We start from the raw sequence: 17720 nt of genomic DNA, 5'->3' as shown, positions 1-17720 counted from the left end.
TTTTTATTATGAGTTTTTGCCTCTGTGGCCAACATTTTTTAAAATTCTCTTTTAGTCTGTCTTATCAGTATTTTTTATTTAACTAGCCAATGCTTATGATTTTTCCTATTTTCTTCAGATGGATACTTCAAATTTCTGAAGAAAGATATTTTGGCTAAAATACCCTCTTTTACCTCACCTTTTAACCATGCTGGCAATCGTTTGGCCTTCCATTTTTCTTAATGTGTAGAATACATCTGGACTGCACTTCTAAGATGGTATTTTTCTTAGCAATGTTCACACCTGTTGGACACTGTTAACTTTTGTAGCTGTACCTTTCAGATTTTGTTCTATTTTTTTCATTTATCTGTTTCCTTTTTGAAAGTTTAGTGCTAGGGCCATGGATTTACTTATTGTCCCCCTTCCAGCCATTAATTCAAATTTGTTATAGTGTTATGATTGCTATTGCCAAGCAGCCCCACCACCATTACCAGTTCCTACTCTAGACTAAGAACTAGATCTAAACTAGTTCCCTCTTTTGTCTGTTCCCTAAGCCAATTGCTCCTTAAAGCTGTCATTTATTTCATCCAAGAACTTTACCCAGTCAGTATTGGGGTAATTGAAATCTATTATTACTATACTACCAATTTGGTTCGCTTCCCTAATTTCTCTTAGCATTTCCTTGTCCATATCATCATTTTGGCCAGGTAGATGGTAGTATACTCCTATTTCTATACTTTTCTCCAACACATTTGGGATTTCTACTCACAAAGATTCTATTGTGCATTTAGATCCTTATCCTGTTGGGTTCTTTTGAAGTGGCCAGGTGTCATGACAAGATAGAGAGGAGGAAGAGAGCAAGGCTGAAGGTCCGCTGGTTGTTTCTGTTTTAAAATGGAACCTATTTTGGACAGAGATTTATGCAGCTGTGCTCCCTTATTACATGAAAGGTTGATGACCACCTCGTGGCAGATTTTAATTTTGTCCTGAGCAGAAATGAAGAATGGAGCTGATATTTTACTGCATGGGCCTTGTCAGCACACTATGATAAAATGAGAAAAAAACCCCAATTGATATCTAGAGTAGGTGATTTAAAGCCAAAACCCCAATTGATATCTAGAGTGGGTGATTTAAAGCCAAAGAAACTCCATCTCCTAAAAATAGATATTTTGTTTGTTCTGGAATTAGAATGACAAGCACCAATAAAAACAAGAAGTCCATATCTTAAAGTACGGTGAGTGGGTAAGTTATCCAGCTGAAATTAGTTGGATAAGTTAACAGATGGAGTACTGACATTTAAGTGCTTTGCTGAATCTAGCCAGATAAAATCCTAGTTAGCTAAATAAAGCTATCCAGTTAACTTTAAGATTGCTCTCCAACCTGACTAAAGTTAATTGGATGAGTTAGCCAGATAATGCTTAACATTGGTGTTACCCAGCTAATATAACTGCACCCCAAAATGCTCCCTGAACACCTCCAACTTAGCCAGATTAGTTGGAGCCAAGTTAAAAAAAAAAAACCACGGTTTGTTCAGGTTAAGACCGGAACGTAGCTGGACCAACTGAATATGGACCTTTAGAATATTTACTTCAAAGTTAGGAAACAGGTTCTAAGGGGGGATGAACCATGAGGACATGTTTATTCCATTCACTTGCTAACTGTACAGTCGTTTTTAGGGGGTCTACCATCAGACTATACCTGTCAGATGGCAAATGCTAGGGTGAGCCCCAGATCTTGTGCTCCTTTCCTCCATCAAAGGAAATACTTTTACTACCTCAGGTGGCCAAAATGACCATTCAGTTGGAATGATTTGAAATCTCTTAATGTGCGATTCTCTTCTATGTAGGAGGGATACACTGGCACGATGTTTTTATCTTATTGACGTACAATAGAGAAAGAACATTGATGAGGAGGAGCTGAAGTATTCTCCAAGCAGGAACCATTCGTACAGGGAAATATTTGTGAGGTTCACTTCTAAAATGGCAGAGACCACAGTGGGAATGTGCCACAGATGCTGGGGGACTTTCAGTAGGCTCCCTGAACAGAGATGTGAAACTATGGTTGATTTCTTCCAGTCCTCGGGAGGAGGTGAAGGCAGCATTGTATCAGCCAGGCCGGCAAAAAAATGGAGCTAGTCTGGCAAAACCCCCTCGAGTAATGAAGGATTGAAGGATTTGTTTCCCATTTTGTGTGTAAAGAAATAGCATAGTTGGGCTGTCCCTTTGTGGTTTGCAGTACATACTATCAGCTGCCTCTCCTGTGGTATTTTTCAGCAGAGACAATTGATATTTTTCACCTCAACTCACTAACAACAAAAATACCATTAGTTAAAACCCCCCAAGTGCCCACTGCGCCCAAGTAATTATTAAAAATATTTATTCTGCTCTCTTTTAAAATATGTCAAAAGTAACACAAAGGATATGCCCTAATGTGTACCTATTTGTAGAATCGTAACAGCTGTTTATTTTTGGAACACTAGTTATTTGCCTGGTAATTGAGTTAATATGTCTCTAGCCAGCCTGATAAGGATTACAGCTGAATACACAACTGCATTGTTTTTCAAAGTGACATTTCTGGAGTCTTGTCTTGTTACCAGAAATACCCTAGTGTTCAAAATCATGATGGTTGCAAGAAAACAGAAATGTGACAAGTTCTATCTATCTATATTAACTCCAACTTAATAGAGACGTCATTGCTTCTGTGCCTTGTTTTCTCCAGTCTTCCTTTAAGATTTCCACAGTCTACTTCTTTAAATTGAGCAGCAGCAACTGTGGCCCTGCTATGGCTTCCTTTTACACCAATGGACCATACAGCCAACAGAAGGTTGAAACGTAACAAATTTCCTCTGTGCAGCAAAGTTAACTAGATAGTCAGATTCACCTGTGTGTCAGGGAGAGGATAATGGAATAGCATGAAGTTGGCAAGTAGCTCATTTAAAACAAATCAAAATTCTTTTTCACTCGGCACATAAATCAGCTCTAGAATTCATTGCCAGAAGATGTGGTTATAGCAGTTAATGTAACTGGGTTTAAAAAAGGTTTGGATAAGTGTTACTCGTGCCGTCCGCAGCATGCCTGTGGCGCGGCCCTCTCACCTTTCTATACAGACTCCAGCTTCTGGTTCCTCCTCGCTGGCGGCGGTAGACCGCCAGCTCCAACCTTGGCCGCCACTCAAGTCAAGATGCCATTGCTCGACGGGCCTCTGTGTGGCCTGCGGAAAGACTCCACTACACGCGCCACGCCCCTCCCTAGGCGTGCGCGCTTCACTGATCCTTTTGAAGGGCCCGCGGCCCCGGATGATGACGTCAAACTCTTCAGTGTATTTAAGCTCAGGCCTCTCTTCATAGCATTGCCTTTGCAACAGGTCTCCTCGCTGCTCAAGTACTCACTGATAGGGAATCGTCTCTACGCTTTGTTCCTGACCCTCATTGTTCCTGATTCCTGTTTTCCTCGTTCCTGTCCTGTTTGTTTTGGATTGACTGCACGGATATAGACTTTGCTTTGCCTGACCACGCTTCAGCTTATCTCCAGACCCGGACCTCTGCTACGCCTGACTACGCTACTGCCTATCTCCAGACCTGGACCTCTGCTACTCCTTACTATGCTACTGCCTATCTTCAGACCTTGATCATTGCTTTGATTGACTCTCGCTATTGACTTCTCCATGATCAGATCTCAGCTTTGCTTGCCACGACCTCCGCTTTGCCACTGGCCCTGATCCAAGCCTGTCTGACGCCTCTCCTAGCCTACTCCTTGGATGTGGACTTGTTAGGTTCCGGCCTACCTCTGCTTGAGCGCCCTCAGCCAACCTCCGTTCCATTGGTGCCCGAGTTCCAGTACCTTACCCAGTCCAGAGTAGGACTATGCCACCTATCGTCTGCTGTCTCTGGGCTGCACCAACCATTCTTGCTAACCAACCTCGAGGCCCACCTAAGTCCTGCCGGCTCCGGCACCCAAAGACTCAACCTGCGGGGAACAAGGGCTGGTATAGGTGAAGCACCATCGGCCTCTGCCTATCAGCCCACTCCACCTGCCGACGGTGGGGACCCATAGGTCCCTACCTACGGGTTGCGTCAATCCCAGCTTAGCCCAAGGATCCACCTCCGACCCAGCAATAAGTTCCTGGAGGTAAAATCCATAAACTGCTATTATGGTAATTAATTAGCAATAGTAGCTTGTGATTTATCTAATGTTTGGGTACTTGCCGGTTACTTGTGACTTGGATTGACCACTGTTGGAAACAGGATACTGGGCTTGATGGGACCCTTGGTCTGACCCACTATGGCATATCTTATGTTCTTATATTCATGCCTTGGACTCCACAGATTTGGGAAAGACCACAAAGAATTTTTACTTGACCTCTCCCTCAAGGCAGAGGGGATGCTGTGTTGGGGTTATCAGGTAGTACTTCAGGCAGTTGATTAGATCTAATCATTTCATAGCCCAAGACCATGGCAATGGAGATCAAAAAGTGAAGTGGAGGAGTAGCCTAGTGGTTAGAGCAGCTGGCTATGACCCAGGAAAACCAGGGTTCAAATCCAGCTGTAAGCCCTGTGGGGATAGGGAAATACCTATGCAATCCATTTTGAAGTGCCAAAAGCAGAATATAAAAATCTAAATAAATAAAAAAATAAAATAAATACATAAAAAGGTTTCTACTCCCCTCCCCCCCCCCCCCCCCCCCCCCCCCCCCCCCCATACTCATGGAGGAGGGAGGAAATTGCAGACTGTGCTTTTAGAATTGGGGCTTTGTTATCTGAGTGTTTTCTCTCTTTCTCTCTCTCTGAATTGAAGTTGCAGCCAAGAGGGCTCAACCTGTTTGATTATACTAGATATCCTCTCTGCTGGCTTTGCAGGTATCCAGGGAATACTGCATCTCCCAGGGAAGAGGGCATGAAAGAGGCAAACCTTGGAAAGGTGGAAGATCAGGGTGTCCAACTGTACATCCCCAACATCTTGACTTCCTAGCCAACTGGTTGAGCGTAAGGTCCCTGTAACAGGCCAACAGCTGGGCCATGCACAACAGTTTTCTAGAACACACTTCTTAGAGCTATCCACTTTCAATCATAACAGCTTTATTCCATGTATTAGGGTTTTTCTTAACATTTTAAACCTTCCAGGTTTTCTCCTGAGACACCGGGATCCCCCTAGTAAGGTATATTAATAGGCTAGTTCAATATCCTAGACCATACAGCACACATTTCCCAACTGTATATGTTGCAGATTTAAAAGCCTTAAGTGAAGGCTGCAGGCATCTCTGCGTCAGGGTCCAGGTAAACCCTTTCCCTCTTCTCTCGTCATCTGTCTCCCTCTGAAAGGCAGTGTTCTGTCTTTATCTAAGGAGGATGCTGATTCTGTTATTGGCCTCTGTCAATCTTTGTTAGTAATACACCTTTCTCTAGCTGCTACTTGCATCCTAATTAATTCTCTTCCAAGGATCTCAAAACTAGAATTCCCAGCAGCCCTGTGCTTCGTCATTACAATCCCCAAGCCAACTGTTCATGTTTTTTCTTTTCCCGTTAAAGCAGTGTTTCCTCCCTTTGGCTCCTTCTGGAAATTGTCGAATTAGCAGGAAGCGTGGCCTAGTGGTTAGAGCAATGGCTGAGAACCAGTGAAAGCCAAAGTTCAAATTGAATTTCTCCCTCTTGATACTGGTCATGATTTTGGGCAATTCATTTTATCTCCCATTATCATACCTGAGTACTTATCACCATTGTACGGTGCTGCATACGTCCACTAGTGCCATCAAGATGAGTAGTAGTGTACTGTTCAAGGCATCGTGATCATAATGAGGGTAATTTTGTAACATCGCAGATGACTTGTATGGCATAGATTTGCATTGAAAATTATCAAAAGCCCTCTCAGAAATTCACCTGTTCTTTGCCATGTGTAATCCGTGCATGTAAATCAAAACTCTCTGCCCCTGTAATGCCCCTCTTTTTGTGTGCATACAAAACCACAGGCAATTTTATGTGCATAAACCAGTATAAATACTTTTGGACATTCATCCCGAGAGGATAATTTTCTAAGGTTATGGGTTGAACAGCTCTTAACCTTTGAAATAGCTTGTTTTAAAATTGCCCATCCTATAAAAAGGGGGGTAAACTCACGTGCAGCATGTCCAATATGCTTGTAAGTTTACCCGGCGTGAGTGAAGGTGCTCCTGAAAGCAGCAGTGGGGAAGAGTTTGGATTTAAGCGTCTGTGTTTGAGTTTTCAAAAATACACTCGCATGGATTTCCCTGGAAAAAGTGTGCAGAAATGCGCAGGTTGTAATTGTGTGCAGGGTAGTTTTTGGTAGGCTAATTTTCAAAGTGAAATTGGGTGTGAAAGTTAACTTTGCAAATTGTTGAAAATTAAGTGTACACTTGCTGACAGATTTTTGTGGGCTATGAAGAATAACCCGTTAAGGTTGTTTTGAATATAAAAGGCATTTTTGTATTCCCCACAGTGTTTGCAGTTGCACTAAGAAGATAAAGTGCAGGAGGGGTAAACCTAGCACTACCTCGGCTTGTTACTTCTGACACTAAGCTTGGTCTTGTCAGTTTAAGACCCTGGAGTCTTTGGATTATGGCATGAATCCATGCTGGGGAATACAGACAGTGTGCTGTGTTTTGTAGCTCCTATTGGTTTGGGAAGTCACTGAATTTCTGAAGGTGTTGGTGGCTTTGTCAGGAATGTTGCCCTGCTGGCAGCAGAATTTGGTCCAGAATCTGGGCTGAAGCCACCAGTAATGCCCTAAAGAGTTCAGTTTGTTTTTCGGGGGAGAAGCATAAATATACAGTGCTTCCCCAGAAATAGCACAAGATAGACTGCGTGATGGGTTGGAGGCATGTCCATTTGAAATAAGTGAGCGGGCCATACCAGTGCCATCTTAATGGTTCCCATATGCTCACATCATGACTTTTGTTTCTAAGCAGAAGAATACTTGAGTGGCCCACTGTACCATTTCTAACGATGCTGCAGTAAAGGTCCTTATTCTAATGTTCCTGAAAGCATTTTTTTGGCCCATTTCTTACTGTTAGTTCCTTCCCTCCTTTTGCTGTTAATCACCTCCCACCCCAACGTTTTCCAATATCTGCAAGGCCACCTTTACATGTTCAGAATGACAGACCCAGATTTAACCAGGGTTGCATTGTACAAAGGTGCAAGCTGGCTTGATTATGATATAAAGAAAGGCAATCAATCAAATACTAAAATAATCTTCTGCTAAAGTATGGAGAGCAAGTTCTCCTTTAAATTTAGGAAGACGAATAAAAAGTGATGCCACATTGTGTTAAAAGTATTCCAGCCTTGAGGTCTGCAGTAACTTCCCTCATCAAAATAGTTCACCTCTGTGGCTTGCGAAAGAGATCAAATGGTGTTTGTTAGCAGAATCCTTAAGCGACATTCAAACATCCATTCATTTAGCCATTGATTCAGTGAGTACTCTAAGTACTGTGCAGTATTTCAGAAGAGCATACAGCAGCGGGGGGGCTGAAATCCAACCTGTATCAGTCAAAAACTTTGCTGCCAAGCCACTGGCTTTGAAATGTCTTTATGCTGCAACCCTCCCACCCCCCCTGCCTCAGTTTTTGAGATCAGCTATTTCACAGAAGCAATATATCTTGTTCTGTCACCAGCTGATTTTAGAACAGTTGTGCAATTGCTAAGTCTTAAGTGGCATTGATTATTGTAACTTGGTCTATCTAGGACTCTCGGTGTCTTCTTAAGGGGCCTTCAGCTCTCTCAGATCTTGGCCTCCCAACAGATTACAAATGGTAGAATTCGGGAGCATATTTTTCCCAGGTTACACTCTCTCTCTCCGTTGGCTCCCAGTTGCCTTTCCAATTCAGTTTAAGGTTTTAGTTTTTAAAGTCCTTAAAGGGGAAGGCTTGAGCTATTTGAGAGCCCTTTGCACAACAGTTATTCTACCTCTCGCTGTATGAGGAGGGTACTACTGACAGATCTCTCTCTCAAAATTTCTCATCTGACTGAGACCCAAAATCGAGCCTTAACTGTGGCAGGTCCAACCATTTGGAAAGGCCTAACTGCTTCCACTTAGGGAAGAAACTGACTCTTTCTTATTCGGGAAAAAATTGAAGTCCTTACTTTTTCTTCAAGCTTTTGGCTTGTAGTTTTGACTAATGTTCTTAGTCTGGACCTGTAGGGTATTATTGTACTTGCTGAATGCTGCCGGGGTAACTGGGCCATGCTTAGGAGAATGATGTGTAAAGGTTTTTGAATGATGCTTTGGCAAATCGCCCTTCTACTTTTGTTTGCTTTGATATGTGGTGATCTTTGCTTTATGTAGTGCATTTTATTTTTCAGTTATGCTCTGCTGAGAGCATTTTGTGAATTGGCAGAATATAAATATTGGAAATAAGTAAATAATAAATAAGTGAAATTAGCTTATAGGGAAGTGTCATTGGAGAGGTCCAGGAAGTGTTTACAATGTCATTTATGACATCGTGGCTGTGTACAGGCTCTGATAGATCCAGTTTGAATAAGATCATTTGCAGCATTCTTGCTAGCGGAGCTGTCTCCAGGGTTGTACAGGAATTGCTAAGTTGATGCTTAAAGAATGTAGAAAACTGTAATTTAGTGGTGGTGTTTTTAATTGGTATATGGTAATTATTATTAGAGCAATTTTCAAAACCATTTGCCCCAGTAAACAGGCTGGCTGAAAATTGCTCTCCTTGAATCCACCTAACAATGTGTATAGGGGTCATGTAGCATGTAGTATTTTTTAGATGGACTGAGGGGAGGCATTCTTGGGAGGGGGGAAGGGAGCAGAGTGAGGGGCCTGGTTTAGGGAAACAACACGCGTAGATTAGATGTTCAAATCTCCATGCATTGTTTTCTAGAAGACGTTTGCTCACAGAAAAAGCAGATTCTCAGAGGACAAGCAGGATGGTAGTCTTCTCACATGGGTGACATCATCAGATGGAGCCCAATGTGGAAAACGTATGTCAACATTTCTAGAAACTTTGACTAGACACATTGAGCATGCCCAGCGATGAGCCTCGCGGTTGATTGAGTCTAAAAATCTTGGCTTTTGCCTTGTGGAAAACTTAGTTTTTTGCGGTTTTTCAAGTTTATTCTCTTCAGGTCCGTTGAAGAGTCCCTCTCAGTGCCTTCCTGCAGTGTACCCCAGTCCAGGTTTTTGGCATTCGGGCAAGTTTCTTTTCGCAGTTGGTCGTGTGTCGTTCCCCCCCCCCCCCCCCCCCCCCCCGTGGTGGTGGTGCCTCTGTGCCCGCCAGCAATCGTCACCCGCCGCCATCGTTCCATTCTCCTTTATTTTGCCCCGTCATGGCCACATTCAGTTTTTGCCGATGCCCCCAGTGCCCGAAGACCATATTGATCACCGATCCTCATGATGTTTGCATCCTCTGCCTGGGGACATCACATGATGTCCGTGGTTGCTGATTATGTGCCCAGATGACCCAGAAGGGACATAGTCTTCTTGATAAGATGGGTCAGCTCTTTGGGTTGAAGAAATCAGAGCTATCGGCATCAGAGGACCTCTGAGCTGCACTGATGGACACCAAGCCATCGACATCAGTGGGACACTGTCCCATCAAGGTTGCCGATGGATAGGGATGCCAGAGACTGACCACTGTCTATCTCCTCCAGTCCAAAGAAGCTGGGTTCATCGGCCTCAGCACCGGGGAAGGGCTGGGCCGAGCATCGAGGGAAACGTAAGAAGCTTCGGCACCAGTCCCCGTCAATACAGTGTCTGGCATGGGGATGCACCGGCATTGCTGCGATGCCCCCGAAGCGACCCCATGGCGAGCAGTGTCCAACCTCCAACAATGCTCAGGGTCCGCAATAGTCTCCACCGGTCCTGGTACCAGTCGCCAATCCCCCTTGTGGGTCAGAGGAAGATCTGGCTAACATTTCTTTCTCCCACTCGGTGTTGGCATTGGCAATGTTTGAGGAGGAGCTGGAACGTTGAGTCCAGCTGGTGGTGGTGAGAATGCTGCAGAGCTTCGGTTCCATGGCACCAGAGCCAGCCAGTGCCTCCGTCCTCATACCACTTCTGGAGAAGCTCAGTGTTCTTATTTGTGCGTTACCGACCCAGCTGGCGCCTGTTCCTGGGACAGTGCTTTTCTGTTGCAGGGGGATGCGAACAGATCTACATCCAGGCTCCCCCAGAGGTGTAATATCTGATTCGCTAACCCCTGGTCCAGAGACCCTTGTGGGGTCTGAAGGCTCGACTCAGCCTGTCTGCCACCATGTTCTCTATCCCAGCCAGGTACATGGCTCTGAGCACTATCCCATGAGACAGGGCACCCAACCAAGATTTGGACCGGTTCCGACACAGGAGGTACAATCCCGTGCCTCCATGCTTTTTGACAGACCATATGGCTACTTGGTTGTCGATCTGAATCAGGATAACTTTGTTGGACAACTGATCTCTGAAAGCCCATAGTGGTGAACCTGATCACCTGGAGCTCCAGGAAGTTTGATTTGACAAGAATGTTCCTGAGCAGACCACAGACCCTGGGTGCCGAGCCCATCCACATGAGCTCCCGTGGTTAACACAATCTGAGTTGGGAGACTGCAAAAGGGAATCCCCCATTCCAGGTTAGACAGTACACGCTACCAGGACAAGGAGTCCCTGAGAGATGGGGTGACTCGGATGCAATCCTGGTGGCTCTGAGTGGCCTGGTGCCACTGTGACCTCAGGGTCCACTGGGCACTGTACATGTGTAAGTGTGCCAAGGGAGTGAGATGAACGATCGCAGCCATGTGGCCCAACAGCCTCAACATGTGCCAGGCTGAAGCACACCTTATAGCCCCTCATTGGCTGAGACAGGTTGGTTTCCCACTGTGGGAGCTGTTCCATCTGGAAACCGATCAGTCTGGGGGACTTCCCCAGATCTAATCACGCAATATCAAGGCAGGCAGCGGCATCCCAACCTCCAGGCCTGTCGCTCGCAGTCTAAGATGTTGAGAGGTTAATCCTGCAGCCGCTTCATCTTTCTGAAAATGTCTCAGGTCCTGGTGGCTTCTAGAAAGCCTTCCATTAGAAAGTCCTATGGACTGAAATGGAGGAGTTTTGCATGTGGTGTGGGCAGAAGGCCCCAGATCCATTCTCCTGCTTCACTCAAAAACTGCTTGATTACCTTCCAGACCTTTCAGAGATTGGCTTAAAAACCAACTCCATCAGAGTTCATTTTAGTGCAATTTGCACATACCACCACGGTGTAGATAAGAACATAAGAAATTCAATACTGGGTCAGACCAAGGGTTCATCAAGCCCAGTATCCTGTTTCCAACAGTGGCCAAGCCAAGTCACATGTACCTGGCAAGTTACCCAAACATTAGATAGATCACAAGCTACTATTGCTTATTAATTGCCATAAATGCAGTTTATGGATTTAACCTCTAGGAACTTATCCAAATCTTTTTTAAACCAGTAACACTAACTGCTGAAACCATATCCCCTGGCAATGAATTCCAGAGTTTAACTATGTGCAGAATTTTCTTTGATTTGTTTTAATTGTGCTTCTTGCTAACTTCATGGCGTGTCCCCTGGTCCTTCTATTATCTGAGAAAGTAATAACCAATTTACATTAACTTGTTCAGGTTCTTTCATGATTTTGTAGACTTCTAATATATCCCCCCTCAGTCGTTTCTTCTCCAAATTGAACAGCCCTAACTTTAGCCTTTCCTCATAGGGCAGCTGTTCCATGCTCCATATTATTTTGGTCGCCCTTCTCTGCGCTTTCTCCAGTACAGCTATATCCTTTTTGAGATGCAGTGACCAGAACTGCACACAGTATTCAAGGCAAAATCTCACCATGGAGTGATACAGTGGTATTATGACATCCTCCGTTTTATTTTCCATTCCCTTCCTAATAATTCCTAATATTCTGTTTGCTTTTTTGATAGCCACAGCACACTGGGCCGTCAGTTTCAATGTATTATCCACTATGACGTCTAGATCTCTTTCCTGGTTGGTAACTCCTAAGATAAAACCTAATGTTGTGTAACTACAGCAATGGTTATTTTTCCCTATATGCATGACCTTGTACATGGCCATGTCCACATTATATTTAATCTGCCATTTGGATGCCCAATCTTCCAGTCTCGTAAGGTCATCCTGCAATTTATCACAATCCGCTTGTGATTTAAACTACTCTGAATAATTTGTATCATCTGCAAAATTTGATTACCTCACTCATCATATTCCTTTCTAGATCATTTATAAATATATTAAAAAGCACCGGTCCAAGTTCAGATTCCTGAGGCACTCCACTGTTTAACCTTTACCACTGAGAAAATTAACAATTTAATGCTACTCTGTTTCCTGACTTTTAACGAGTTTGTAATCCACAAAAGGACATCGCCTCCTATCCCATGACTTTTATTTATTTATTTATTTATTTATTTATTTATCTACAAGATTTTATATACCGACATTCATCAATGATAGTTTTCTTAGAAGCCTCTCATGAGGGACTTTGTCAAATGCCTTCTGAAAATCCAAATACACTACATCTACCGGTTCACCTTTATCCACATGTTTATTAACCCCTTCAAAATAATGAAGCAGATTTGTTAGGCAATTGCCTTCTGAAAATCCAAATACACTACATCTACTGGTTCACCTGTATCCACATGTTTATTAACCCCTCCAAAAAAAAAAAAATGATGCAGATTTGTGAGGCAAGACAACCCTTGGGTAAATCCATGTTGACTGTGTTCCATTCATTAAACCATGTCTTTCTATATGCTCTGTGATTTTGATCTTTAGAATAGTTTCCACTATTTTTCCCAGCACTGAAGTGAGGCTCAATGGTCTATAGTTTCCTGGATCGCCCCGGAGCCCTTTTTAAATATTGGAGTTACATTGCCTACCCTCCAGTCTTCAGGTACACTGGATGATGATTTTAATGATAGGCTACTGTAATCCACTTTGGAGTGCCGAAAAGCAGAATATAAAAATCAAAAATAAAATAAATAAAATATTAACATACATAAATAAATATTAAATATTAGCATACATAAATAAAATACAATTAACTCATAGATCTGAAATTTCATTTTTGAGTTCCTTCAGAATTCAGGGGTGCATACCATCCAGTCCAGGTGATTTGCTACTCTTTAGTTTGTCAGTCTGGCCCACTACATCTTCCAGGTTCACAGTGATTTTGTTCAGTTCAACTAATTCCTCACCCTTGAAAACCATCTTCGGAACCGGTATCTCCCGAATATCCTCATTCATAAACACGGAAGCAAAGAATTCATTTAGACTTTACATGATGGCCTCATCTTCCCTAAGAGCCCCTTTGACCCCTCTGTCATCTAATGGTCCAACTGACTCCGTCACAGGTTTCTTGCTTCAGATATTTTTTTAAAAGTTTTTATTATGCGTTTTTTGCTGCTACAGTCAACTTCATTTCAAATTCTCTCTTAGTCTGCCTTGTCAATGTTTTACACTTAACTTGACAATGCTTATGCTTTTCCTGTTTTCTTTAGATGGATCCTTCCAATTTTTGAAGGATTTTTTTGGCTAAAATAGCCTCTCTCACCTCACCTTTTAACCATGCCGGTAATCGTTTTGCCTTCCTTCCACCTTTCTTAATGCGTGGAATACATCTGGACTGCGCTTCCAAGATTGTACGCCCATCTCTGTACAGCCTGCAATTGCATACTTCATACGGGGCCTGTTGTAATTAAAGCCTCCCCTAAGGCCTCCTGCTGTGTCTTGGGACCTCAACGTGATGTTAGCTCAGCTGATGAAAGCTCCTTTTGAGCCGCTGTGCACCTGTGATCTGAAGTAGATGACCTGAAAGGTCATATTTTTGGTGTCTGTCACTTCAGCACACAGGGTCAACAAGCTCCAGGCCTTATTGACTTAAGCACCTTACACTAAGTTTTATCAAGACAGAGTGGTCTTGCATATGCACCCTAAGTTCCTGCCTAAGATGTTGATGAATTTCCATCTAGTCAATTGTTCTACAGTTTTCTTTCCCAGGCCCCATTCCCTCCAAGGCGAACAAGCAGTGCACAGTTTGGACTACAAGCGAGCCTTGGCCTTCTATCTGGAGCGGACAGAAGCCCTTAGACAAATCTGCCCAACTTTTTGTTTCTTTTGGTAAGAATAGATTGGGCATTGCCCTTTGCCAAACAGACAGTATCCAATTGGTTGGCAGATTGCATTTCCTTGTTTTATGCTCAGGCAGGACTGCACTTGGGGGTCATGTCAAGGCTCATTCTGTCAGAGCATGGCAGCATGGCCCGCTTGCAAGCAGTTCCCGTGGAGGAGATCTGCAAGGCTTCGACATTGCGTTCTCTCCACACTTTCACATGCCATTACTGTCTGGATAGGGATGGCCGACATTATAGTAGGTTTGGCCAGTCTGTCCTCTGGAACCTGTTTGAGGTGTAGAACCTAAGGCCCATTGTTTGGGTTCAGGCTGTCTCCCCCCCCTCTTTTACCAACAGCACTGGTGTGTTGTGCCTTTGGCACTTGGTTTGGGTCCCTTTTGTGTTGGGGAGCCACCTGTAGTTAGGAATTCACCCATGTGTGAGGACTACCATCCTGCTTGTCCTCAGAGAAAGCAGAGTTGCTTACTTGTAACAGGAGTTCTCAGACGACAGCAGGATGTTAGTCCTCACAAAACTCGCTCACCTCCCCGTGGAGTTGGGTTTCTCTTATTTTTTTATTTTATCGTAATTTTATATTACAAGATTGAAGAGGGGACCCCGTGTGGATGCGTGGCATAGAGCATGTTGGGCATGCTCAGTGTGCCTAGTCAAAGTTTCTAGAAATTTTGACATACGTTTTCCACATTGGGCTCCATCTGCTGATGCCACCCATGTGTGAGGACTAACATCTTACTGTCCTTGGGGAACACCTGTTACAGGTAAGCACTTCTCTTTGTCACGTCCTCGGGTGTTTTGTACCCGTGGGCCACTTTGGAAGGTAAAGCACCAGCCTGGTTTTTCTTTGGAGATTAGATACAAGCTGTACCCATTTGCTTTGAAGCTGCATAGACTGTCTAGAAAATACTTATGCTTTTCGGGCAGACTTTTGACATATTGCCTAACACCCAGAGGGTATAAGGTTGTTTCCAGGTTTCTTCCCACCACAATGTTTTTCAATACTTTTTGGTTTTGTAACAGCACAGCAGCAGCAGCAGCAGCAGCAGATGCCCCGTAGTAGCCAAGAAAGAAAAGGATGAAAAGGAAAAGGAGAAAGATGCAGAGCGGGAGAGAAGACAAGCAGGAGGCTAGAAGCCGAAAAGGAAGACATAGTCAAGTAAGCTTCTTCCTTTTGCTTGGGCTCCCCTTCCCCCCCCCCCCCCCCCCCCCCCCCCCCCCCCCGAAACAAGAGGAAAATGTGATGTCAGGCCTAAACTGTGTACCTTGCAGTCCATCCCTATAGCATGGAGAGGAGGATCGCAGAGCACAAAATGGTCAATAGGTTGGAGAGCCTGGCTCCAATCCCAGTGCAGGTTGACCCTTTGTACAAGTTCCCTTGAGGCATTGAGCCAGCCTGTCTTTGATAACGGCGCATAACGAACTGGACCTATTCTTAGAACTAATGTTTTTTTTTTAACTTTCTAGAAGTCCTCTCATTTTGTTTTGCCGTTACTGATTAATGTGAGGGGCAACAGAGGTATGAACACAGCAAGCCTTGTTCATCTTATTAAAATCTACTAAGCTAGGATGGGTCTGTGGCTTAGTGGGAGAAACCTGGATTCAATTCCCAGATTGGGTCTCCCCACTTTTTCGGGTCGCGGAGGCAGCGTTCATTGGCTCCTTTGTTAAGGAGAGGAAGAGAATCCTGATCATTGCTTAACAATTTGGTACCTAGGGCCGGCTCTCAGGGCCTCCGATTGCAAGGTTCCAGAAGGAGCCTTGGTGCATGATCCCCAAGCCAAGGACTTTCGTTGGCATATGGGAGTAACAGTAAGTTGGGATGGGATATAAATGGGGGGTGAATCTGGAGTAGTGTGCCGAATGAAAGCTCCCAGAGCTTGTTCACGTTTGAAGCGGAGGCCCACAAGAGCAGGAGAGAACTGTTGGGGTCTAGCAAGCCTCTCACTTTCAAACCATTCATAGCAATCATGATTGATTGAAGATTGTGTTGCGCTTTTTCAAAGGTATTCCCTAATTTAACACGTACACATGTATTTTTTAGCAGCACACAAACTCGTCTGATTTTCAGACATAATGTTACCTCATTATGTGGTAGACAGCATGTAAGCTTGAGCGGTGTTGAATGAAGGCGTAAAATGCGCACAGTGTGTGTACATTCATTAAAATGACATGGCGTGCATACAGTCCCCAGCTATGTCTCTGAAACACTCTCCAGTGACCGCCTTGTTTCCAAGGACTCAGTTTCAAAAAAAAACAAACCAAAACACTCAGTGCTTCACTTAGGTGCCTATGTTTCAGGCACCTAAATTTAGGTCAATTTTCATCCAGATTTAGACCCCTTAAATTTAAGCCTGCAATTCATTTTCCTAGATTGTGGCTCCTAATTTAGGGGCATAGAATCAGTGCTAGGCCCTAACTCCACCCCCATAGACACCTACCTTTTAGACACTTAGGGGCAAATCTTTAAAGGTACGCGTGGGCGCAGATTTGTTCGCACAACCCGGCGTGAACAAATCTACGCCCGATTTTATGAGATGCGCGCGCTGCTGAGCCGCATGTTTGTAAAATCCTAGGGTCGGCGCGCGCAGGGGGATGCTCAATTGGGCAACCTGCGCGCGCTGAGCTGAGCAGCCTCCCTCATTCCCTCAGAGGCCGCTCCGAAATTGGAGCGGCCTCAGAGGGAACTTTCCTTCCGCCTCCCCCCACCTTCCCCTCCCTTCCCCTATCTAACCCACACCCCAGCCCTATCTAAATCTCCCTCCTAAACTTTATCGAAGAGCAGGCGTAACTTACGCACGCCGGCTCTCCATCCCCCGCATGGCGGCAGTGCCGGAGGCCTCGGTCCCGCCCCCAGAGCGCCCCCCTTTTGCAAGCCCCGGGACTTGCGTGCGCCGCCGAGCTTATGCGCCAGTGCATGCATGTTATAAAATTGCGGGCGCTGCATGCAAGGGGGGGCAGACTTAAAGCAAAAATCAGGCGGCGACGCATCGTCAGGCTTCCCCAGTTCCCTTCCCCCTACCCTAACCTCCCTTCCCCTTTCCTCTCCTACCTGCCCCCTTATCCCTATTCTAGGTCCCCCCCATTTTTCTAACTTACATTTTTGCTCCTCTGAAGGAGCCGGCTCGCGATCCCCCTGGCACAGCCGGCAAATGGCCGCTGTACTGGCGCCTTCAGCCCCGCCCTGCCTCCCGGACCGCCCCTTTGCGGAGGCCCGGCTCTTGTGCGTGTAATCCCTGTGTTTTACACATGCGGGACATTAAAAATCAGGCCGTTAAGGTTCAGTGCTAAGCCATGGTCAGTTTTCAAAGGGGCTGATTTAGTTGCCAAACTCCGTAAGTTGGGCTCCTGAACCCTTTGACAATTGACCCTTGTCAACGTAAGCTGTACGAGTGAAGGCACGCTTTTAGGCAGCTGAGAATCCACTCAGGTGGATTCAGCCAATCTACCAATGCAGCTCCTTCAGCAGGTGCCAGAAAAATGGCTTCTTAATGTACGTATGGCTGTTTCAGAAACAGCCGGGATATGCCTGGGTACTGATGTCTGGAGCCACCTTTTTTTTTTTTTTTTTTTTTTTTTAATTTGGAAAGAATGTTTATTGAAGATCAGATAACAATGTAACAAAGAGTTAACCAATACGTCAAAA

The 17720-nt window shown here is 44.6% G+C and overlaps 1 protein-coding gene across 1 annotated transcript in view; it reads left to right on the top strand.

Moving 5' to 3' along the window:
* The window catches only part of NCOR2 (nuclear receptor corepressor 2), a 545866-nt gene that overhangs the window by 334191 nt on the left and 193955 nt on the right, over positions 1 to 17720 (top strand). The window contains 1 exon segment of the mRNA XM_029571687.1: positions 15118 to 15233. Within this exon segment, the coding sequence (XP_029427547.1) occupies positions 15118 to 15233 (116 nt within the window).

Source organism: Rhinatrema bivittatum, chromosome 11 (assembly GCF_901001135.1).
Source record: "Rhinatrema bivittatum chromosome 11, aRhiBiv1.1, whole genome shotgun sequence".
NCBI classification, from domain to species: domain Eukaryota; kingdom Metazoa; phylum Chordata; class Amphibia; order Gymnophiona; family Rhinatrematidae; genus Rhinatrema; species Rhinatrema bivittatum.
Note: the sequence above shows the minus strand (reverse complement) of the source record. Positions and strands in the feature narration are given on the sequence as shown.